The sequence below is a fragment of the Pleurodeles waltl genome, chromosome 7, assembly GCF_031143425.1.
Source record: "Pleurodeles waltl isolate 20211129_DDA chromosome 7, aPleWal1.hap1.20221129, whole genome shotgun sequence".
In the NCBI taxonomy this organism is placed as follows: domain Eukaryota; kingdom Metazoa; phylum Chordata; class Amphibia; order Caudata; family Salamandridae; genus Pleurodeles; species Pleurodeles waltl.
This window is the reverse complement of record NC_090446.1, coordinates 406,683,480-406,707,862: the sequence shown is the minus strand read 5'-3', so window position 1 is coordinate 406,707,862 and position 24,383 is coordinate 406,683,480. Positions and strand designations below refer to the sequence as shown.

Sequence of the window (24,383 nt, the reverse complement as noted above, 5' to 3'; positions counted from 1 at the left end):
TTCCCTACTATACCCCTCACACTCACCCATGTCCAGGTTGACCATCCTAGATAAGCAATGCTGCAACATTACTCTTCCAGGGTACATACTCTATCTGCAAATCCTATTCTTGCAATCCTGCAACCCATTTTGTTATTGTGCTTGATATATTAACCACTAACTTCTTCAAACAAAACTGTAGTGAATCCTAGTTTGTTTTAATAGAATAACAGGAGTTAGCTTAGCCTTTGGCTTGCAGACTCGTGCCCCCGTCACCTAGTGACTTTTAACCTACTTAGCTTACTCTGTCTTAGACCATTTATTTAATTAATTCTTCTAAGATGGCTGCCTTGTTTATAGTTAGGCCATTTTTGTTTAGATTTACGTTATCAGTGTCACCGCGCTAAGGCGTCAACTCATGCGACAAAGACAAACTGTAGTTGCACAAATTAGAAATTACCGTCCGTCCCAAGCATGCTGTGTTATCTATTGTTTTGGAACATCCTACGTCAGGGGTCCAAGTAGATCTGTATAAATACATCACACTTTAGACAGATAAACAGAGGGATTCCGACCAGATACCATCGCTGCTATCGATGCTGCACGTCGCCTTGATGCTGACCCGGACTTCAGGTTCCTCTGAAGTCTGAGCTCGAGACCTCATTCCAAGGTAACAAGGGTTGGGGGCTCCTTCCAGGGAAATGGCATTGGTAGATTAGATTTAACATGCCCAGCTCTCCTCTAGGTAGAAGGTTAGGCCTACCATGATAGGGTACTAGGACTTATTATACACTTTATGTCTTTCCATGCTAATGCAAGATGGTGGGGATCTTCATAATCATAACTCTTGTCTTTACAATTCTATTTCAGTCCATGCAATGTACCATATTGTATTAAATAAAAACTATTGAAACATTACCACATCCTCGTTATTGCCTGTGTTTGGTTGAGACATGATATATCTGTGAGAAAGGGGTAATCTCTGATTAACCACGACATTCCATGAGATGTCATAGTTCTGAGTCCATGCGTAACGGCTGCCACAAATCACCTTCAACTGTTAGGGTTTTTGGTGAGGTACTGCTAGTGAGCCGGAAGGGTTTGGACTACAGTTGCAACTTGGTGTAGGATAGGCATAGTCACCTACAAACATAAGTACTGTCATCCTCGAACCAGCAGTCTTGCCTGGAGCAAGAGTCCAAACTATGACATGGCGCCACTAACGATGGTGTTTAGGCACTAATTTACAGGTACCCCGACAATCATTGTTTCACAGACAACAGTTACCCTAAGTACCATTATACGGAGACATCCGTGGTCTTTGGGAAAATCCTCCTCTGCTGAACAGGGAACACCTAATTAGGCTGTAGGTTGTTCGAACTCGAACTCATAAAAAGGAATATACTCCCTACTTGGTGTTCCATCTGTTCATCCATTTTTCTTTTTCAAATATGGACATAGACATTCCTGAGAATGCTAGACAAGCATTAACATTACATCTAGTAGCGCACAGCTTAAAAGAAGAGGGCGAGGATATCACTTTCAGCTAATGAGGCTTACCAAACAGAAATATTCTACTTCTGGGTCACCTTTCCTGAGGAAGACCGCAGGTCAGTCACATTTCACACATAAAGAATTGCTAATGTACCTCAACGGTACCAAGCACACCAGTATCATGAAATACCGCTCACATATCAGGAGAATCAGAACTGGTTTGAAGGTGTCCTACCACATGTAATACAATGCATGAGATTAGGTCCCCTATGTAATGACGGACCCACGTGGCCTATGTTTGCCACATTCACACCTCACCCGGGTATACAAAATTTACAAGCAGCAGATCTGCGAAACTTATACAATGAAATAGTAACATTATATAGACGGCTTGTTCAGTTCATAATGTGGATTTTGAACCCAACACCAGCACCACCAGCACCACCAGCACCTGCTGGATACCAATTGGCTTCTGGGATTAATCCACAAACAGTACATACTATTATGGGTAAAGTACCCACAGAACAGGAGAAAATACCTTATTGGATAGTCCAGAAAACAAATCAGCTGGAAGCGGTGTATTCACACACGGGACCACAAGAGAATCATAGAATTCTACCAATGTACTTGCCCTTTGGGATGGTTCCCTCAGTGGATGACTGTGCCACATGGGGTACAGTCTTCGCTGCAATATATACTACCACACATGGTACACCAACACTTGCCAATTTACCGGAAGTGTTAAAACCAATACAGAATGAGCATGGGGAAGCACCTGCCCTAGATTTGGGGATGAAATTAATGCATAATTTTGACGCAGTATCTTCAATAATACTTAGTAACATTATAGGGGAAGCGGTAGCACTGGCTATATGCCAGCGTCGCCGAGAAACTCCACCTTTGGATCAAGAAAGACAGCTTCCAAAAATTATTTCCGATACCTATACTAGTATAGGACGGGATAGTCTGGGAGCCAAGCCAAAGAAATTGGAAGTACAGAGTACCACCACTAAGGAAGGTACAAAACAGACACAAGAGGGTTCGAAAAAGCGCTGGGAGAAGCCAAAACAATTTAAAGACAGACAGAAGCAGAGAGCAGATCCTCCGCATCCGGAGAACTCCAAGAGGAGATATACTCTCAGAAATAGAGAGAATATCAGAACTCCTCATAGATATACTGATTCACGTCCCTTTCGTTCTTTTCAGGATGCTGCAGATAGGCATAGCGAGAGAGGGGCCCGTCCTGAATACCTGAAACAAAAGAAAGACTCACAGCAATCTACAGTCAAAAAAAGAAGAGAAGACTTTGCAACAAAGCCACAGTTTAAAAAGAAAAAAGGTGGCAGCACTGTCAATTAAAAATGCTAGTACACTTGAGAACATTGTTGAAGAACAAGACGTGGGCAGTGACACTGCTAGACAGTGCAGCAGAGGTCACGATATGTCGCCAGAGTCTGAAAGATCATCTGGATGCCACAGCAACTAGCAATTTTGTTGCAGTTGAAACGGCGGACAGGTGCGTACTCCCAACAGATAGACTTTATGATCTAAAGATCCAAATTGGGGGAGATGTGGAATGCACCATTGGGGTGATGTTTTGGGACGAACTTAATTGTGACATCCTATTGGCCGAAAGAGATTGGCAGCCCGAACACGTCTGCAAGCTCCCACATGGGGAAAATGTAATTTTGCCTTCTTTCTCTAATCTTGTTCCAGAGGCGAAAAAGGAAGCCTACGCTGTCAGTTGAGCTCTAGCGCAGGCACCTGCATTATACCGCAATCATGTAAGCTGGGGTAGGGACTCTCCGTGTCATATAATACCTATGAGTTCTACACCCCAGCCTCAGACAATTTCCAGTCGAACAAGAGGCTAAAGCTCCATTGAGGGTGATCCTCACTCAGCTAGAATATCAGGGGGGTAATAGAGCCCTGCACCTCTGCAATGAATAATCCATTATTCCCGGTTGCGAAGCCAGACCATTCCTATAGATTTGTCTTAGATTACAGACACTTAAACAGTCACACACATACATATGAGATACAAAATTCACATAGCATAGCACTGATAAACAACATAGTGCGCAAAAAATATAAAACAACATTGGATATTTCCAACGGGTTCTTCTGCTAGAATTTAGCGGAAGAAAGTCAGGACCGGAGTGCATTCTCATTTGGCTCACAAAAACGCTTCGCCGTTTACCCCCGGGCTATAGGAATAGTCAAGGGCTGGTCTCAGTCCGGGTAACGTCATTATTACATGATATTGATCCGGAGGTGTTATCCTATGTGGACGACATTTATCTCACTGACGACGAACTGAACGTTCATCATGTTAGGGTCGATCAATGTTGGGGGTTTACAGGAGTTGGTTATAAATTCAACTTTAAGAAGAGCAAGATCACCTTTCTCAGTGTATTGTTCCTCGGATATGAGCTATCAAAAATAAGAAAGAACCTGGCCCGCACTTCCTAGAGAAATGTGCACAACTGCACCCACCAAATACACTAAGGAAACTACACTCTTTACTTGGTTTCTTTAATTTTGGCAGAACATACATTCCAGACTATGCACAAAGTATCAAGCCACTATAAGACTTAATACGTCCAGATTTTTCTATCAGACACTGGACAGCTGAACACACACGCATCCTTAGGGATTTGCAGCAGGACATGCTAGAAGCTAGACACTTACACACCTGTGACCGGAGATCTTCTGCAGTACTCTGGGAAGGAGATGGAGGGGCAGAAAGGCATACAGGAGTCCTGACTATCAATGCTAGTGGAAGGTGTCTCAGAGGGAGCGCTGCCTTGGGAACTCCAATACACAGGTGTTTTCACACTGCATGTTCTGTGATGCCAAATAGATTGAGCCAGGGTTCTGTCAATTGCTGAAAGATGTCCTGCACCAGCTCTGAACGCAACTGTCATTCATGAGCCACTAGGCAATGTCGGCTGAGTTTGTGCTCCTTGGCATTTAAATATCCAGCCAGGTGGTCGGTAATTGAGAAGATGCCCTGAAAGTTCAGCCACTTACAGAGACACAAGGCTACCTGGCATTGAACCCACAATCCCACACTGCCTGTTTGTTGCAATATGACATGGCGGTCGTGTTGCACATGAAAATCCGCACCCGTTCTTCCTGATCATCAAGGAGGAACACCTTCAGTGCCAAGTGAATTGCTCACAACTCCAACAAGTCGATGTGGAGATAAGCATCCGATGATGACCAGAGTCCTCTGATCTACATCTCTTCCAGAAGACCTCCCAAACCCAGCAACAATACATCCATCACAACCGTCAGCTCTGGGTGGGGTAGGGAGAGAAGCCAACTGCTGGTCACATCACAAGTTAACAGCTGCCACTGCAGGTCTTTCGAAGTCTCCTGCACCTGGAAGGAGTCAAATAGGTTTCCATAGTGCTGAGCCCCATTAAACTTCAGATCCCACTGCAAAGCCAGCATGTGCCACCTGGAGTGGTGCTCAAGCAGGATAACAGGAGGCCAAGAGGCAGAGAAACCTTGAAGCTACTCACTGAGACCCAGGTCAAGGGTTGAATCATCAAAATTATGGCCTGAATGTTGTTGACTCGTTGAGGTGGAGTGATGGCTTAGAAAAGCACAGTATTTAGAATGACTCTAATGAAGGGGAGCTGCTGTGAGGGAGTCAGATGTGCCTTTAGCAAATTAATGGAAAAATGTCAATGAGGTCAGTAGTCTGCCTTCATCTGAATGCGGCCAAAGAATATTTGAAGACAGCCCGACATCAGTAGCAAGTCATCAAGGTATGGTAAGGCTGGTATTCCCAACCTCCACAGATGGGCTATGACCATCATCAACTTTGTGAATACAGAGAAGAGCTGGAGGAGCCACAAGTGAGCAGAGACAACTGAAAATGCTCTTGGTCTATCCGAAACCGCAGATTCTGTGAGATTGCAGGGCAGGCATATGAAAATATGCGCCTGGAAAGTCTGGCACTACCATAGAGTCTTCTAGATCCAGGGCAGACAGAAGTTGGGCTAAGGTGTGCATCCTTAATTTGTCCATCTGCAGGAAAAAGTTTAGAGGTCAAAGATCTAAAATGGGGCAAACAACTCTGTCCTTCTTTCTCACAAGAAAATAATAGAAACAGCAACCAGTCCCGATCACTTGTGGCTGCACAGTCTACTGCTCTCTTGGCCAAGACACCCTAAACTTAGGCAAAGTATTGACAAGAAGTTCTCCTGGAGGCGCTGAGGTGTGGATGGGAAATCCAGGGGTTAAGACAGGAAAGGTAGAGAGTATGAACGATCTGGAGTACCCAAGGGTCCAACCTGATGCTCTGCAAGCCAAGGAGATGACCGATGACTCAACCTACTATTGGGAGATCATGTTTTGGGACAGCTGTGGGTGGGGAGGGGTTTGGTTCTGGGTAGTGTGCAGCCTCGGGTGGCTGGAATGCTGCCAGCCGGCTCACGGGCCACTCTCTCTAAAAGATTGGGAGGCCTGCTAATACTGAGGCAGGTACTGGTACTGCTTCTTCATATATCCCCTACTAAATCCTCAAAGGGGGTCCTGCTGTTGGAGGATGTGCCTAACAAGCCGAATTAGGCCAATTAACAGAGTGGTGTCCTTGCTCTCCTTGAACTTAAAGGGCAGAGTCAGCCTTTGCTCCTAAAAAATTAAATTAATCAAATGGCATGTCCAAAAGAGATTGCTGGATGTCAGATTAAAAGCGCATCGAGCGTAGCTAGGCATGGTGTATAAGCACCATGTTGGTCCCAAATGCCCTACCCAAGCAGTCAGTTGTGTCCAGTCCAGAAAGGATGGTGTATTTCATATCTTAGCCATTGAGGATCAAATGCTGGAGGATTTGTCTACCATCCTCCAGGACACTTAGCAAGATGTTTGCCATTTTGTCCCAAAAGGTGTGCAAGTACTGTCTCAGGAGACACAGATGGATCACAAGGCAACACTGGCACTGGAAAATACAAGTTTTCACAAAATTTTCCATCCTCTTGGCTTGCCGGTCAGGTGGAGTGGTAGGGAATGAGTTAGGATTGAGGCGGTTGGCCGATGTCTGAACCACCAAACTTTCTGGGGTAGGATGCCATAGTAAAAAATTCAGGTCCCTGTGAGCAGCCTTACCACCAGTCTTTTTACCGTAGGTAAGATCCTGGTTTTGCACAAGTGCCCACCAGTACAGATCTGTGGGAGCCTGTCGGGACAGAGACCGGACACCAGCTTCAGAAACTACCAGTCCTAGGATTCCAAGCACTGCCATAGGTGGAGCGAGTGTTTAAGGTGGAGCCACTTTCACCAGCCCTATATAGTTCCATCAGCAGTCCCGCTGCTTGGCACACGCACAGGCCAAGGGCAGGCCTGTCATGGACCAGAAGAGGCCAGACTTGGTTTCCTGCCTTTTTTTCAGCCATTATGCTCAACTTAGATCTGGTTTGGTTGTACTGGGAACTTATTTTTTTATGAATCCCTGCTTCTTAGTGCCACTGCAGCTAGTGAGGTGGCAGCTTGTTTGTGATAATATATGCCTGGTTTTGACTATTGCAAGAGTGCGTGGTTAACTACGTGAGCCAGCACAAGCTGGAGACAACCAACTAGAACAATACTAAAAACTCTACCCTGGATGGCTTTCTTGAGCAGGCTGTGGGAGTTATACACAAAGAAATACAGCTTGTGGAGAGGAGGCTATCCCTTGCTGTTGACAGCAATGAACAGTCCCCATCTATCGGCCTCAGTGATTTGCTCGCCCTCCTGAAGGGGCTCAAAGTAGTAGTTCATATTTTTCCCTAGTAGTTCAAACCCCCAAATTGCCCTCTGGTAACAGGACCTACCCGGTCTCCTGGGCCAGATAACTCTCTGCAAAATTCCAAAAATGTCAAGAATGGATGATATTGTGGTGGACCAATCAGTGTTACAACCCTTTGACCCTCCCCCCCCCAACCCTCCTGCCCCAAAACTTGTTTGATGAATAAGGATGCCAATGACCTTTCTAATCAGGTGTGGGACAGATTTAAAACCATCTTGACAGCCTTCCGCTTCCCACTGCTTTATCGTTTAGGCGCCATCAAAAGTAAATTGACGGAAGTCATGGGGCTTGGGTCAGTGGCACACCGCAGGGAAGACGCCAACATAATTTTTTCTACCACTTCAACACAGACTCTTTCCCACTGCCAAAGACATGGTCTCACTGCATTTGTACGATACCTTGTCAACTGCAACCTGTACCAGAATCTGGAGCACCTTCATCTCCATCGTGCTCCAAGCTTTTGCAGCAACTCCACCTTCCGATTGACTGTCTAAATATTCCAACCTTGTAGGAGGCTGGCTTGGTTTGTAGTGGGTACCCTAGGTACGTACACCTTATACCAGGTCCAGTTATCCCTTATTAGTGTAATGTAGGCAGTGTTCTAGCAGCTTAGGCTGACTAGAGGTAGCAGAGCAGCTTAGGCTAAACTAGGAGACATGCAAAGCTCCTGCAATACCACTATAGTTAGACAGTACTTCTACACAATAAAAGACAATACTCAGTGTTACCAAAATAAAGGTACTTTATTTTAGTGACACAAGGGCAAAAATACCTTAGAGGCAATACTCCTTCTGGAGGTATTATACACAATATATACACTAGAGACCAAAATCAGGTAAGTAAACAGTCACAGAATAGTGCCAACAGTAGAAGATACCATAGAATGCAACAGGAAGAAATAGGCCTAGGGCCAACACAAGACATATACTAAGGAAGTGGAATGTGAATCACAAATTCCCGCCTAGGCAAGTGTAGTGTGTAGAGGATTGCTGGGAAAGAACCAACGGTAAGTAAGATACACACCCCTATCTCCCCCCCTCAAGCCCCCCCCCCAGGCCCATGAAAGTAGGAGTAAAGTGCTGCAAGTTTCCTTAGGACACACTCCAAGTCGTGATTAGAGTTATTGCAAGAACCAAACAAGACTGCAAGCAACACAAGGTGGTTCCTGGACCTGAAGACCTGTGAAGAGAGGAGACCAAGTCCAGAAATCTCAGAAGATTCCAGGAAGGACAGGAGACCCTGCCAACCTAGAAGATGGTGCAAAAGAGAATTCTCCGGTTGGAAGAAGTCTGCGGAAGAGCACCAAAGAAGATGGCTGCGGGTTCCTTGGTGATGCAATGGATTTCCCACGTCGAGATCTTGGATGCGGGCGAGTTGCAGTGCTGGATTAGTCCAAAAAGCCTTGGTTGAAGCAAGGTCACGGTTTGCGTCAAAATGGTGCTGCCTGGATCCAGGAGGAACCTGGGGGGCCTCAATTCGGACTGAGGAGGCAGATGGGGCACCCAACACTGGAGGAAACCCACAGATGACCAGGCAGTAGCCACAGGAGTCCCAGGACACAAGGACAAAGAAGGTGCAAATTGTGGTTGCTGCAGCACCACAAAAGAAGGTCCCATGGTGCTGGAGAACAACTCAGCGAGTTGAGCGTCACAAGATAGAGTGCTGGGGACCTGGGCCACGCTGCGCACACAGGATTGTTGTTAATAGTGCACAGAGGCCTCAGGAGCTAGAGATGACGGTGTGCACAGGGGTACTGTCGCAAACCGTGAAGGCAAGCTCTTACCTCCGCCAAATTTGGACAGCTGGACCTTAGGACAGTCAGTGTCGAACGGGTCCACCACCTGTGTTCCAGGGAGCACACTCGTTGTCAGGAGAGGAGTTCCAGAGAACTGGTCGTTGATGTAGAAGATTCCTGCTTGAGCAGGGGAGTAACTCTGTCACTCCACTGGAGATTTCTTTGGCCCTTCTATTGCAGGGTGAAGACAGGGAGTCCTCAGAGCTTAGTGTTACCAAAAATAAAGGTACTTTATTTTAGTGTCACAAGGCCAAAAATATCTAAGAGGAAATACTCCTTCTGGAGGTAAGTATTATACACAATATGTACACTAAAGACCAAAATCAGGTAAGTAAATAGTTATACAATAGAATGCAATAGGCCAAGGGGCAACACAAACCATTTACTAAGAAAGTGGACTGTGAATCACAAATTCCCCCCTAGGCAAGCGTAGTGTGTAGAGGGGTGATGGGGGTGTAGGAAAACACCAAAGGTAAGTAAAATACCCCACCCCGGAGACCAGGAAAGTAGGAGTAAAGTACTGCAAGTTTCCTCAGGACATACTACAAGTCGTGATTAGAGTTACTGCAAGAACCAAGCAAGACTGCAAGCAACAAATGGTGGATTCCTGGACCTGAAGACCTGTGAAGAGAGAAAACCAAGTCCAGAAGTCGTAGAAGTTTCCAGGAAAAACAGGAGCCCCTGCCAACATAGAAGATGGTGCAAAAGAGCCTTCTCTGATTAGAAGAAGTCTGCAGAAGAGCACAAAAGAAGATGGCCACGGGTTCCTGCGTGGTGCAGGAGATGTCCCACATCAAGAAGTTGAATGCAGGCTGTTTGCGTGGCTGGATTCGTCCAACAATCCTTGGTTCAAGCAAAGTCGCGGTTTACGTCAAAATGGCGCTGCCTGGATCCAGGAGGGACCTGGGGGCCTCAACTTGGACTGAGGAGGCAGAGGGGGCATCCAACACTGGAGAGCGCCCACAGATGACCAGGCAGCATCCACGGGAGTCCCAGGACACGGGGACAAAGAAGGTGCAAATTGCGACTGGAGCAGCACAACAAAAGAAGGTCCCACGCCACCGGAGAACAACTCAGCGAGTTGTGCACCGCAAGATGGAGTGCTGGGGACCTGGGCTACACTGTGCACAAAGGATTCTTAGAAGAAGTGCACAGAAGCCCAAGGAGCTAGATATGACTCAGTGCAGAGTTACTGTCGCAAACCAGGAAGGCAGGCTCTTACCTCCTCCAAATTTGGACAGCTAGACCTTAGAGGACAGTCTGGGTCAGATGGGTTCACCACCTGTGATCCAGGGAGCACGTTAGTCATCAGGAGAGGTGTCCCAGAGAACCGGTTGTCTTCGAAGGTGCATGCAGGAGCAGGGAAGTGACTATCACTCCACGGGAGACTCCTTCGATTCTTCTGGTGCAGGGTGAAGACAGGGAGTCCTCAGAGCATGCACACCTTGGAAACTGGTGCAAATGCTGGCTGGAGCTGAAGTTGCAGGTCACAGGAATCGTCCTGGATACTTTGTTGCAGTTTCAGCAGTTCCTGGAGCAGTCTGCAGTTGATCCGATGGTCAGAAGCTGAAGCAGAGGATGCAGAGGATTCCTGGAGGAGTCTTGCAAACTGAATCTGAAGAGGAACCCAAAGGAGAGACCCTAAAGTCTCTGAGCAATGGATCATGATGAGGACAGGAATGTGTTTGGGTCCATTGCGTCCTATGGCTGCCTTACAGGTTTCAGCTAAAAAGTCCTGTAAAAAGTTATCCAGTTCTAGGATATCACATTGGTATTATAGGCACTTTTAGAATATGTTTAGTTTTCTGTCAGCTATGTTTTTCATGTCTATAGATCTCTCTATCTCCAAAGCTATGCTTATGTGCCGTCACATAGCCTCTCCCTCTCTGCCACACTAAGAAAGGACAAGGGCATGCATAACCCAAAAGTGGCTAAAGTGGCTTTCGCATCTGCAATGCAAGTTGAACTGAACAACAGTATCAGAAAGAGAGGCTCCCATTTGTATTCAAGAAGAATATACTGACGGAAACAAGTATTGAATATGGAAATTAGAGTCAACTCAAAAAAGGGAAACATGAGGCATGTTTGCTGTGTGGATCCTCAAAGTTCATGGAAGGTCGGAACCGCTGCCTCCTCTCACTGGCTGACCTTGGGGCAACCAATGAGAGGAGGGGACAGTACTTTACTTGACACAGACTTGAATAGGGTCAGTGAGTGTTGCTGGCCACACTTCACTCTGTGACAAAGTGTCACTGATTGACATTTGGCCTTGGGCACTTCAGGGATTAAAACTGAAGTGACTGGGTCTGAGTATCTGTGACAAACCACCTTGTGAGGAAGGGGAGTACCTTGGGGTACTTTTGCAGGGCTGAGGAGGTGAAGCCTATAGAGTTGTGAGATCCTCAGACTGGCAAAGTTCAGCTCAGGCAGCCAGGTCCTCCACAATAATGCCCGATTGCCTGACCTGATCAGGCTGATCTTTGACACTTTGGGGCTCATTATGAACCCTGGCGGTCCAGACCGCCATGCCGGTCTGAACCGCCATATATTGATCACAGGGAGGCCCTCCTCCACCGCCATGCTACTGCCAACAGGCAGCCTGACGATGGAGGAAATCATTATCCGACAGGGCAGTGCTGCTGATCCCTTTTCCTCCAGCCTTTCCCTGGCGGGTTCCCCCGTCACACAGGTCACAGCCCGATTTACAGGCAGTGATCTGTGCGACGGGTGATGCTGCAGCCGCCGCACACCAACATTGGCGGTGGCTACATTTGGAGTCACTGTCAATGTCACTGCCCTTTCCCTGCTGAGCCGGTGAGCAAAAACACAGCAGGGAAAACATTATACGGCCAGCAGGGGGGGGGGGGTCGTTGCACAGGCGGTCTTCTGTTGACCGCCAGCACTGATCTTGGCGTTTTTTACCGCTGAGATCATAATGAGGGCCTTTGTCTGAAAAAAGGTGGGGGTGGGGCCCCTCTGCCTTTCAGGATTGGGCCAAGGCTGGGTCAGTCATCATCACAGGAGCACTTTTAGAAGTGGCTCGGTTAAAAACACAAGGTAATCACTCACAAAATTGAGTGCATCAGCATGCAAATGAGTAGGCTGTTATGCATTACTTTTTCAGACATTTGGGTTTTCTGTTTATTGCCCTGTACTGCATACAATACCTAGGAATTGCTGTCATCCAAACAAGTATTCAGCATGATAAGACGAGCAATTGATCCTCTCAGTACAGAGTAAAGACAGCAACAAAGTTTGGAGAAACACAACATTTTCAGTGAAATTTAGAAAGGTTTATGTGCCTGGGGAAGGAGTATAAAGTGGGGGGGGGGGGGGGGGGGGGTGCGGCTTGGGGATTTAGGAAGAGAGGCAGCTTCCACATACACATCACTTACTATGAAATGCTGAGAAACCTCTATAACGATATTTTTATCCGTCCCCTGTATTAAAAGTGCAGCAAAGTATACATGTGGGTCTAAGAGCTTGTGTGTTATTTAGCAGGCTTGTTTAAGTTACTGTCAAATTCAAACATGGCTGTTGCAGAACTAACTCAGAGTCCTGCAGTAACAATGCATTTTACTACAACAAGACAAGGAGGGTTGAGGGGGGGGGGGATGTAGGGGTTGGTGGCTTTTCTCCTTGCTTGTATTTCAAGTACCATGAAAATGTATTGTACTGTTTGTAATAGGCAGAGTAATGTCTTATACATGGCAGAACGTAATGAAAAAAAAACATCCATTGCTAGCTGGAATACCTGTGTAATAACACTGCATAATTATTTTTAGCACAAGCTAAAGTCCATTTCAGTTATGTTACTTTAGTTCAACAATATATTTCAGAGTGATGCTTCTTTATAAAATTCACTTGTTCTGTGTATTAAAAGGTGCCTGCCCTGTAGAAGCAGTACAAAGCACTGCACCTTCTGTTCCTCAAAGCTGTGGGCTCCTCTCAAAACACAAACTTGAAAAACAATTCTAATATCAGGATTTGTGACAAAATTATTTTTTTTCACAAAAAAATATAAAACTCCATTTTGAAGCCAAACAAATTCCCTTTTTCTATTCCAGTTTGTATTTTGGGAATAAATCAATAATTATGATCACAGCTGTCTTGTGGCTAAATCATTAAAAAGTGCTGATAATTCTAGACTGATATTTTTGAGCCAGAAAACTACACAAAAGGTATATACCGAATAAAGGATCAGACACACAATGGGACAAATAAAGTGGGGGACTCAACTATACAAGGGGAGTGCCATAGTTCCGCCAACAGACAAACAAAACGTTTAGCGGCGAGCCTGCCGGTACAGATCAGAAATGGTAGCTAGTTCAACACACAAAAAATAAAAACCTAGATACCATAGACTATCAGCATTTCCCAAAAAGCACTTTTAACAATAACACATAGAAAACATCATGAGTAAACAATACATACAACTATAATGCTTTAATAATGGACCTGGAGCAGCATGTTAACAACTTACCAATGTAATACATTTCCAGCTGCTGACGAAGACGTATTTTTTTCAAATCATCATAAAAGTTCGGTTCAGACACAGTTTCAAAGGCTGGAGGAAGAGTAAATATCCGCATAATTTTCCTTTTATTTCTGAAACAAAGATGCCATAACTAGATATGAGAAATATACTTTCCAAATTCTTTTCTACTTACTCAAATAATTTGATTTTACATATCTGCAATGTATCCTATAGAATGCAGGAAAACATAAAGGGGCCTTCCAAACAGTAATGTAATTCTACAAGATGAGAAGAAATCGTGAATCCATAGAGGCGAGATTATTAAAGGAAAAAAATAAAAACGGTTTGGTCCATTAAGAACCATTAATGGAGGGCAATGTAGCGAGTATGAAACAGGGGTACTTTTATCAGCCAGCAACTGCTCACTATTTTCCTACTGAAGCCCAATATGAGTTTAAGTGATATGCTGAATTCCTGTTTTCCCAAGTCAGGCTCCAATTTATCACTTACATTTTTTAAGCTTTGTGTAAGGACAAACATCTAACAACCATTTGAAGATTGAATTCACAAGCATTCCTCTACTCAGCGTTTATTCATAATTTACAGAATTCAGTATACAAAACAAAGTGTATCACTAAGTGGCGTACATGGATATTAAAATCAGCATAGGGTACGATTTGGTAGACATTAGAAAGATGAAGAAAATTAGCTGTATGGGGGAGTTAGCCTGCTATCCTCTTCACTCTGGGTTCCTGTATTTGGGATGAAAGATGAACACAGAGCACATCTCTAAGGCAGGAACTTTGAGGTCCTCTTGGTGAAAACGTTTAAGCCCAGAAAATAATATAATAAAGCATCATGACATGATATCAGGATGCACCTCAGACCTGCTCGTTCTACAATTTAGGGGCTCACGAAGAAAAGAAAAGCACACTATTGTGGAAGGGCACCTGGTGCTTTCATTAGCCTTCTGGTTCCTGCAGTTGGGAACACGGCAGGGTAAAGTGCAAACCTTCATGGCAGGACCCTGTCTGTCTGTTAAATGGTCACAACCATAATTAAAGAAACCTGGAAATCAGGACAACAGTAGGGTTAAACAAATGACAATCTAAATCAGCACTATACTACAAAGGCGATTTTGAAGGAGAAGCATCAATTTCTATTCTGTAAGAAACATTCTGTCCGCCTCTAGTTAAATACTTCAAAATATTCACTTATATTATTGGGTTTCCAAGATTTTGGTGGTGAATGTCTGGTTGAGTGGGGTGGTCAGATCTATCCAGCCTTTCACCTGGAAGCAGCCCGTATCAGTGATGATATGATTCTAGGTATGCTGTACGGTTCACTGGTTCCTCTGCTGCTGCCTGAGATTACATGGGTGGTGTCCTTTGCATGGCAGTCCGTGCTCAGTATCGTAAGGTCATACCGAAGACCCCCCTTATGGTAGGGCTGCTGGCTAGGACACTGCACATCTAGAAGGATTTAGCAAATAGGATCGGATCAGTATATCAGAAGTGGGAGAAATGTCTGGTGTGGCACGCAGAGGAGGTCCTTTTCCAAGCTTTAGACAGACTTCACACTTTAAGTCCCAGTTTTACAGGGTATTTGCAGTTACAACACACACTAAGAATACACAAACACCCTGGCCACAGCTCCTGAGTAGAACAAGCTGAAAGCCAGGCTTCTTATGCAGGGATGTGGAATTCCTATCGCCCGACGCCCGGGACATATTGTTTGGGGTCAAAGGCGACATGTTTTCATGTTTATTTTGTCCTTGGGACAAGTAGGCCCAACCCCTTGCAGCACAAACCCTTTGGCTGCCAGTTTACAGACAAGGGAACTGTCTGCAGTTGAGGTAGTATGTGTCCATATGTTAATGCTGTTCGAACTTTTTTTATGGTCACACTGCACTACTGACAGTGGTTCCAGTAAAAAAAAGAAAAAAAAGTGTACACCCGTTTGAAAAGTTTAACAATATGAGGCTAAGTATAATGCTCATACAATGCTCTCCAATCAAATGCAAATGTCTGTAGAAGCTTGTAAGCAAGAGTGATGATTTGATGCTTTCAAAATAAAATGTTCAGGAACAAAATGCAAGTAGGAAAAAAAACATTTCCCTGCTATCAAATTTTAGGTGCTCTTTCTTTGAAGCATCATTAAGTAAAATGCATTGATGCATGCTAGTATTTCCAAACAACATACATAATGGAAAATCAGTGTAACCCTTTTCAACAAGATTGTGGGAAGCATGAAAATAAGCAAGCACTGGCAAAGGCAACCAATCTGATTTTAGTTTTTTAGTCTGCTGGTTTTGTCAATATGTGACTTGTTTTGACATGGCTTTTGTAACACCTTATTGATGTGGGAGTTGCCAGGCCCTCACCACTGTAACAAACACTGGCAAAAAATGTTTTTGGTCACAAAAAGCACATATTGACGCCAGTGGCGTATCAAAGGCCCCGCAGCCCCCCCTCCAGGAAGGCACTCTCGGCACTTCATTTACCCTGGGTGAGTCTGGAGGGCGCAGGGGATTGGCCTCCAGGTTCTTTGCAGGGTGATCCATCCAGTTTCATTATGCCACTGAGTGCTACCGCAGTTCCTGGCACTGAACAAAACTACTTTGTGTGCCAATATGCTCTTTGTGTAAGAGCAGAATGGGATCAGTCACAGTAAAGCCAGCCAATAAAGAGAGAGAGAAAAAGACGTTTTATAAAAACAAAATGTCTTTGTTAACGCCAGACCTAATTAGAGGTCCCAATCTTAAACAAAGTCACAAAAACCCACCCATGATATGTTTTTGAATTAGTGGCTTTCATGAATTCACAAGAACTTACAGACGTAGACCAGGTAATCGTACTCCTACAAAATATTTGTGAACTGTATTTTAGCACAAGCAAATATGCATGTGTAGATGTGCTCATGTGAAAATCGATTGAGCGTTTACAAGTTCACTTTCCCTCCAACCACTTTTTTCCCAACCCTGGAAGAACTTCTACTTCTGCCATTGTCAGGAGTAAATAAAGGAAGAGCTGGTGAAAATCCTTAAAACATTCAAGCTAGTAGGTTTGCAGACTCAAAGGCATTCCAGCCCTAGAACTATTGCTAACTGCTTCCTCCAGCCCCAGTATATAGATCTGATGAAAAATGGCAAATTAAGGAAACTGCTGTAGTAGGGATCAAAATTTCAAGTATTCAATCCCTAAAATAGTAGCCCTGGCATAATCATAGATCATATATAATGAGATTGCTGCCAGAATGTGTCACCGCCCTACATGGCACCAAAGGGACAAGTAGATTTTTTTAGAGGACAAGTAGATTTAACAAGCAACGTGTCCCATGGACAAGTAGATATTTTAATAAATTCCACACCCCTGTGAGGTGCCAATCTATAGCTGAAGTTGCTGTTCTGGAAGTATATTTGGAGTTTTATTAGTATGAAAGATGGACCCTAGCAAGGTTCATGTGGACCATGCAGAGTGTATCTCGCTATGGGTGTGCAGTGAATTGCATTGAGAGTTGGCAGAAAAGCAGGGTCTCCACATGCAGCTCATTTATGCAATTAAAAGATGTCACCAGGTTGATGATGATCTGAATCTTCTGTAGGAATCTTATACAAGTGAAAAAGCATTAGCAAATCTGCATGGTAGAGAAACCACTTCTTGTGACTGTCAACATCAGGACAGTGTGTGCCCTACGGCCGACAAAAATGCAAAAACCCAGCCTTCATGCAAGAGCATAATTCATGCATTGGGTCTATATGCAGTTTGTTAACCTTTTGCATTGCAGACTTTAACCTTGAAGAACATAATTAACGAGGTTTGCAATAACTGTTCATTTGCAAGGTATTACTGCAGGCTTACTGAGTGTGTTTGGGTGTGGTCCCTTCCTAGGGCTTTCCCTGCAGCATGACTGGGTGTGGTTTGTGGGCTGGGCTTGACTCTATATAAGGGAGCCAGCCCAGCTCCACGTGCTCACTATTCAGAGGTCCCGGTGCAGAGCAGCAGCAACTTCCTGAGCTCCTGTTCCGGAGGCCTACCTTGACGTTCCAGGCCTGCCCTGCATTGTATTGGTGATCCTTGAGCAGGGCGGTAAGGTGGAGGTCGGGCTGGGCCCCCAACCCCGTTCTCAAAGACTCTCGAGTTTTGTGCGTACTTGTAAAACTTTCAGAGTGAGCGATTCATTTCCCGCATGTAAACCTGGATGTTCAGATCGGCAACAGCTTGCGCGATCATTTCATGGCATTTGCATATTCATGTTCGAATCGGCAGTGTGCACGATTCATTTCCCGCATGTAAAACTTGATGTTCAGATCAACTACAGTGTGCGCGATCATTTTATGGCAATTAAAACTTTGGTGTGTTGTGTTTGTGGAGGTGCACACATTTATCCCGAGCTTTTGGATTTCCCGTGAAGATGCTTAATTCAAAGTGCAACCTTGTTTATGCATATTAAGTTCCTAGTACCGTTTCTGTTGAATGTTTTCAGATAGCCTTTGTCCTCATGTAAAAATACAATGTTTGTTCTGATACATTATTCTAGAAAGTTCTTGTATTCTAGACAGTATGTGATATTTCATGAAAAGCTCATGTGAAACATTGTATTAACCCATTCTTGATTTTTTCCAGGTACCTAGATATCTTGAGGTCTAGGTTATAGTCACTTCTTAGGTAATCCATGGTTACAGTATGAGAATGCTGAGAACCATAGTCTAGTGAAAGTCAATATGATTATATCTTGATATTGTGTTGTTTAACCTTTTGCTTCCTACAGGTCTCCTTCCCAGCTGTTCTCTACCTAATCCCCTTTTCCCCCACTTGGACTCTCTCAGGCTCTGTGATATTTCTATCGGAGTTTTGGAGCTGTCTAGTGGTGGACATGTTGGAAATGTGCGCAGGCCCCAAGGATCTGTTCTCCCTGACAACTATCAGGGAACGTGACAAAAACCCACCCCACAGTCCTCTTCGGAAGGGCTGGGTGAATTTGGCTTTGTAAGTGGAGAAGATCTTTTTCATGGGTCCTCTTCATGTATAATGCACAGAAAAAGTGTGAAAGGCCAATTAAATTCTGGGGCGATTCATGTGCCGCCTCGAGATTGCATGCCTGTTCATCTTGTCATGTACAATTAGCAGGCAGGGACAGGGCTATTATGAATGCATTGCCAGAAACCAATCAGAAGAGCAAAACAGCTGAAAGCCCATCTGTTTCAGCAGATATGATTGGCTGCTATTGCCAATAAGGGCATAACTAGTCTGTTTTTACATCCCCCTGGTTGGCTACTGGGAACCCTTTCACAGTAACAATGGAGAGCCCATGCTTTCTATAACCATTTTGCAGTGCATGGTAGCACAGGCAACCTGACAAGCGAATTTCCAATGCTTTGGAAAGGAATAATCCTTTTTTTCTAGTTTTCCTGCAAAAGCAGTTCAACAGGTTTTCTGCAGCTATGATTCACTCTTCAGACAGATTTTAAAAAGGCAAGTGTATAATTTTCACATTTTTGCTAAATTGTTTACTCACTACTATTTATGAGATTATGGTGGATTAAAATAGCAGCATCCAGGAGTTATTAGAATATGATCTTGGAGTATTAAACACTTCATTCTAAAACCACTGGTAGTATCCTTGAGTAATAAACATCAACCCAAAGGCATCCTGGTGTATTAGCTCCTCACCCTGAAGTCATCCCAAGACCATCCGAAAGTAATGAAACCTGGTACTGTATCACCCTATTATAATCCTAGAGTAATCTAGCCTCACCCTGAAGTCAACAGGGGATCATCCTGGAGTAGTAAACAAAGTAATCAGATTACCATCCTCAGGACTCAAAAAATCAACTCAACCATTCTCACTGGTGAGTCTTATTTGATCAGGTCAAGCTATTTTTAATACTTACTCGTCCCTTATAGCGAGTTGACACTGACAGGGCGTTCTGTTCAGTTGAAAAGTAGAGAGGCAATAAAAGATACCTTTAAATCTTGTTCTTATGCCAAATTTGCTCTGTGTTCACAGCCAGAGGCCAAAAGTCAGTTATTCTAACAATTATTTTTCCTTCTGACTGCAGAGTTCCAGGACTTTGTAAGGTGAACTGTGTGACCTGCTGCTTAGAACGTTAAATAAAGGAAATAGGGTGTCAGGTTTTTCCTAACACACAACATTTAAATGACTAAGTCGACTGTGCAAACATTTCAAAATATATTTCCGTAGTTGTGAAAGCCCTTTTTTATATTTTTGTGTAATGAAAAAATATTTTAACAGGATGAAAACAAATCAGAATACTTTTACATGTTGATCTGAAAAGGATATGTTTTCTGAAACCCAATTTTCACAAGTTATTAATAAACTATATAGTTTTAGAAGTAAGCTTGCAAGTTAGTGGAGAGGGTTTTGGACATTTCTTGGAAAGTTACTGTGTGCAGATGACAATACGTTACCACATCATGGTTTAGAATTATATTTATAGAAATTGAGTGTTCAAACAAACTGAGAAACACTCCTGCCCTGATGGCAATGTTGTTAGTAAACTAATGGAAGTCCTTGGTTATGTGGGTGTAGTGATATTTGTGTTTTGACAACTGACTCCATGTCGTGCCACTTTGCACTTGGCTTAACTGTCCACCATCACATTAGCAGTCACAAGTTATGCTCCATTTTGTATTCAGCTTAGCCTTAGCTTCACCGCCACACTAAAGGTGCAAGTATTTTTCCATACAAAAGATGTTATGCAACGTGTTTTCTATTCTGCGTGTGTCAGTGTTCTTTCTCACCAAGGGCTGCGACATAACATCCAGGAGTCAGTCAGCAAGATAAGGATGTACTAGAATGATGTTTATGGTACAGCAGGGAATGGTTTAGTTCTGGGAGGGACACCTTGGGAACTTGGCCATTTCCAGCATTTCTTTCAAAACTGACCTATAGTAGCCAGCATTTAACACTTTTCACGGAGTGAGAGGTGTTTTCTAGAAATGTCCTTCCTGGCTTGTATATAAGAGACCCAGGTCGCCAGTGGGAGATTCAGAGACCTCAATCAGGATTGAGACGCTGAATGCCTGATATTTCCCGTGAGGGCAGATCTCTCTTTCTCGTTGCAGTTGAACTGGGGTCAACGACTTGCTGGCAGGAGAAAGATGAAGCAACTGTGCCCCATGGTGATGAATTTTTACTAATCATTTGCTTTGCATTGTGTATGAATATATAGGTCAATATAGGTATTTGTATTTTTGTATGTATATATTTGCTGTTTATAGATTGAAAATTCTTTGTACATGTTCTCACTTTATTGTTGCACATTTTAAAAGGTGCACTTTCGGTTATACTGACCTTCCTACATGAGCTTTGCGAAGTGATTTAATAAATGTCTTTTTTTATACTAAGAAGCACATTCCAGGGATTCTTTGACTCTTTTCAGTGTGTACATTTTGGCTCGTTCAGCAGTAAAGCAAAACAGTGGGCTAGACCTCATGGGTATGTGGGCTAGATTCTTGTGATGCATGCAGCAACCTTTAGTCCACTTAATCAAACAAAAGAGGTTTTTTGTATTGCAGACATGCTCAGCTCACATATTTGAAGGTGCAATCATATGTGGGAATTAAGAAAAAGAAGACTCTAAACTATTTGCCTAGGATCAAACAATTTGAGACCAGTTTATTGGTCAAGTACATTACAGGTCGAGTAGATTATTGAAGTTACTCGACCTGCAGGTCCAGTAACATTTTTTACGATTTTTCGAGGCCTGATCCTGCAGTGTTAAATAATTATCACATTCAAGTACTGGCAACACTATCCTGGAGTAATTTGTGTGATGGCTCTAGATTAATTTCATTTAAAGGTTTCACCCTATACACATTCTTCAGGATGGTTTTGGATGGCTTCAGCTGAGCTATTCCTGTAATTATCTGCTGAAGTCAGATGACTTCAGAATGACTCCAGGAAGAGCTTCCTATTTGACTTTGGGGGTGGGGGGCTGTGATGCTATTAATTGTGTTTGACCAATGACTTTGTGTTTCACCACTGCACATATTAGTTGCTCAATGTTCACCAGTAGCACATTATATGTTTTGTTCAGTTTAGCTGCCTATTGGCTTTGACATGACATTAGACATTACATTTGATATTTAGGTTAGCTGCCTATTGGCTTTAACGTGGAGTTAGACATTGCAGTTGAAACATCGCAGATGTCTGTATTTTTCCAAGCTATGTTTTTCCACAAGATGAACCAAGCTGTTTTCTTCACACCAGACTAGACCTGATAAGAGAGTACATTTGGTGTTTTCCTTTCTGCTCAGACTTGGGAAGAGGAGAAGTCTAGGAGATCTGGACAGTCTCCAAAGGCTTGCGTAGTTTTCCCGAGTCTGAGAGGAGGGGGCACGCTTTTGTAAGGATGACTCAGGGCTTCAAGAGATTTAGATTCGAATCTGCTTGACTTCAGGCTGGAAATAGGCACCAGTTGCCAGTCTCCCGTGTGGGTAGGTAATCTCTTTCTCGCAGTTGACCGGAGTCATCAACTTGCAGACCCCAGAAAGATGAAGCTGAAGATAGGTCTCACACGGTGATTAATTTTATTTTTATGCTTTGCATTGAATCTCTTATATATAATCTGCTGTGTACATTGCAACTGAGACGTACTGTGATATATTTTGTTTTCATTGCTGCAACTACTTTTGCTCATTTGAACGTGTGCTTGAAAGCTATTAACTCGTCTCTCAAGAACTTGTGGGTGGGGAAGAATTACCAACAATAAAGGTCTTCTTTGAACTCAGAAGTGCATTCCAGAGAGGTTCTGTATGCTCTGATACGAGATAAGTAGGAAGGCAGAACAGGGGCATGTTGCCAATGCACCTAAGCTAGCTCTGGCACCCTACACCTGTGTACAAACTTCAATGACGTAAAATTAACTGACAAATAAGTCATAATTACTATGACAATCACCCCTTTGACATAAAGGGGGTGTGGGGTTCTTCGCTCCCTGTTCCTGCCTTAATGTCGCCACTGAAAAGAGTTCGGAGCTGTAGCTAGCCTGAGAGAAGCCTGCACACTTCTTCATAAACTACAACAGAGCAGCCTGCCTCTGAAAAGTTGCCATAAGTTAATGTTTGTATTGCTACAAAGCTACACAAAAATCTTTAAAAATAAATAAAAATCTACAGCCTCAAACGGCCAACCCAACATTCAATGATTTTCCATGATTTCAACTCGACGTAAAGGAAACAATTAGCCATGTTGCTGTTTGTAAGGGAAATTAAACAAATACACTCATTGTGGAGTTCTATATGTTTTTGCAGGCGATTGTAACGGAAATGCATGTTAAAACACATTATGATTAGCTAAGTAATTCTAGGCGCAAAGAATACTCAATCATGTACAGTGATTTAATTTAATTAATTTGACACATGTAAACTGCACTTTCTCCCACTATGCAAAGTAATGCCCTGTCACTTTAGGAAAGAGGTCTACCAATACAGTTTTCGTAGGCCATAGCAATTGAATGTTCTGTTGCAACCCTGAAAGCTTCCCCCCCCAATGAAAAATGGTGAAGGGTTCTCACATTGATGCCTATCTAATATGTGACACCTCCTCATTAGAATTTGGTAGGCGTTCCACACCCATTAGCCACTTTGCTTAGTTAACACTGCCTACAGAGTGGAGATTGGAGAGTTAGGGACAGTTCTTAAGTGCACTCACTTTCTAGCATACAGGAAGAGGCCAAAGCTGACCAGAATCACAATCAGGTAAACGTTGGTCGCCTCATTCCAGGCTTCGTGAACAGAGTAGTCGATTATTTGATCATCTCCCATTGTGCCGTAACCTCCTGCCATGGCTCTGTGGGTGGAACAAAGAAATACATAAAACAATAGGGAAAAATGCACTGGGTACAAAGTCAATGATTATCAAGTCAGAGAATCAACAATGATGATAGATCAAGTTAATCTCTTGTGTTAGAAGAGAGAAGAGTATCAGATCCACTTTTACTCTGAAGCCATAATCTTTATAGACCCGAATTATTAATAGGAAAACACACAATTATTGAAGAACAAGAACACAAACAAGACAGGATAAATAACTTACATGCCATGGGTCAACTTGAGATTTCTTTATACCAAGAATTATTCAGACAGAGGACCCTACAAGAATAGAGAGAGGTGGAATATCATCTGGAAAGCTTATTTTCTTCTGTACATTGAAGAGATTAAGTTTTAATACTCTGCAAAAACTTTGTTTGGCCACATTTACAGCTTTGCACATCTGAATGTATTTCAAGTACATTTTACGAAAGATTCCCAAAAAGGATGAAACCTATCCAACTACTGGCCATCCACAAGAGAAGCTGGTCTATGGCTGACCATTTGTAATGCACTATTTTTCCAAGGGAGACTTGAAAAAACTAAAAGAAAGAGCTGGTTGGAATTAATCAACATTGTGCATGCCCACAGTGTCTGCATGAAAAATAGCTCAGAGAATAAATCCACTGACTAAGACCCGCTGAGGAGTACCGTTACAAGGTGAAATTTGTTCTTTCATTAGAAAGACTTACCATCATTAAACCTGAACAGTAGAAAAAGAATAAGGAATGTGCGACATGAGGCATGGTATTTAACTGTGCTATTTATAAAATATACTGGAAAATATAATACTGCAAGATTTTGTTTAATCTAAAAAATATATTAACCAGTATTTTTTTTACATTTGTGTTTCCTCATCCAAAAAGAGCTCAGATTGCCTTTTTAAGATCGTGTTTCAAAATAACAAGGACATACAAACAAGAATGCTATAGTAAATATAAATCTAGTGGAGAAGACAAAAGTGAATATCATCTGTGCAAGCAGGAAACCCAAAATATACTA

At 43.3% G+C, this 24,383-nt stretch overlaps 1 protein-coding gene across 2 annotated transcripts in view; it reads right to left on the bottom strand.

Moving 5' to 3' along the window:
* SMIM19 (small integral membrane protein 19) overlaps positions 1-24,383 on the bottom strand; it is a 45,498-nt gene that overhangs the window by 4,142 nt on the left and 16,973 nt on the right. The window contains exons 2-4 of one of the 2 annotated variants that reach the window (XM_069243889.1): positions 23,608-23,663; positions 23,224-23,361; positions 13,552-13,676 (exon numbers count right to left, since the gene is read on the bottom strand). In XM_069243889.1, the coding sequence (XP_069099990.1) occupies positions 13,552-13,676; positions 23,224-23,357 (259 nt within the window). In that variant the 5' untranslated portion in view covers positions 23,358-23,361; positions 23,608-23,663. The remainder of the gene's footprint in view (positions 1-13,551; positions 13,677-23,223; positions 23,362-23,607; positions 23,664-24,383) is intronic. The other variant, XM_069243890.1, reaches the window with a different exon arrangement.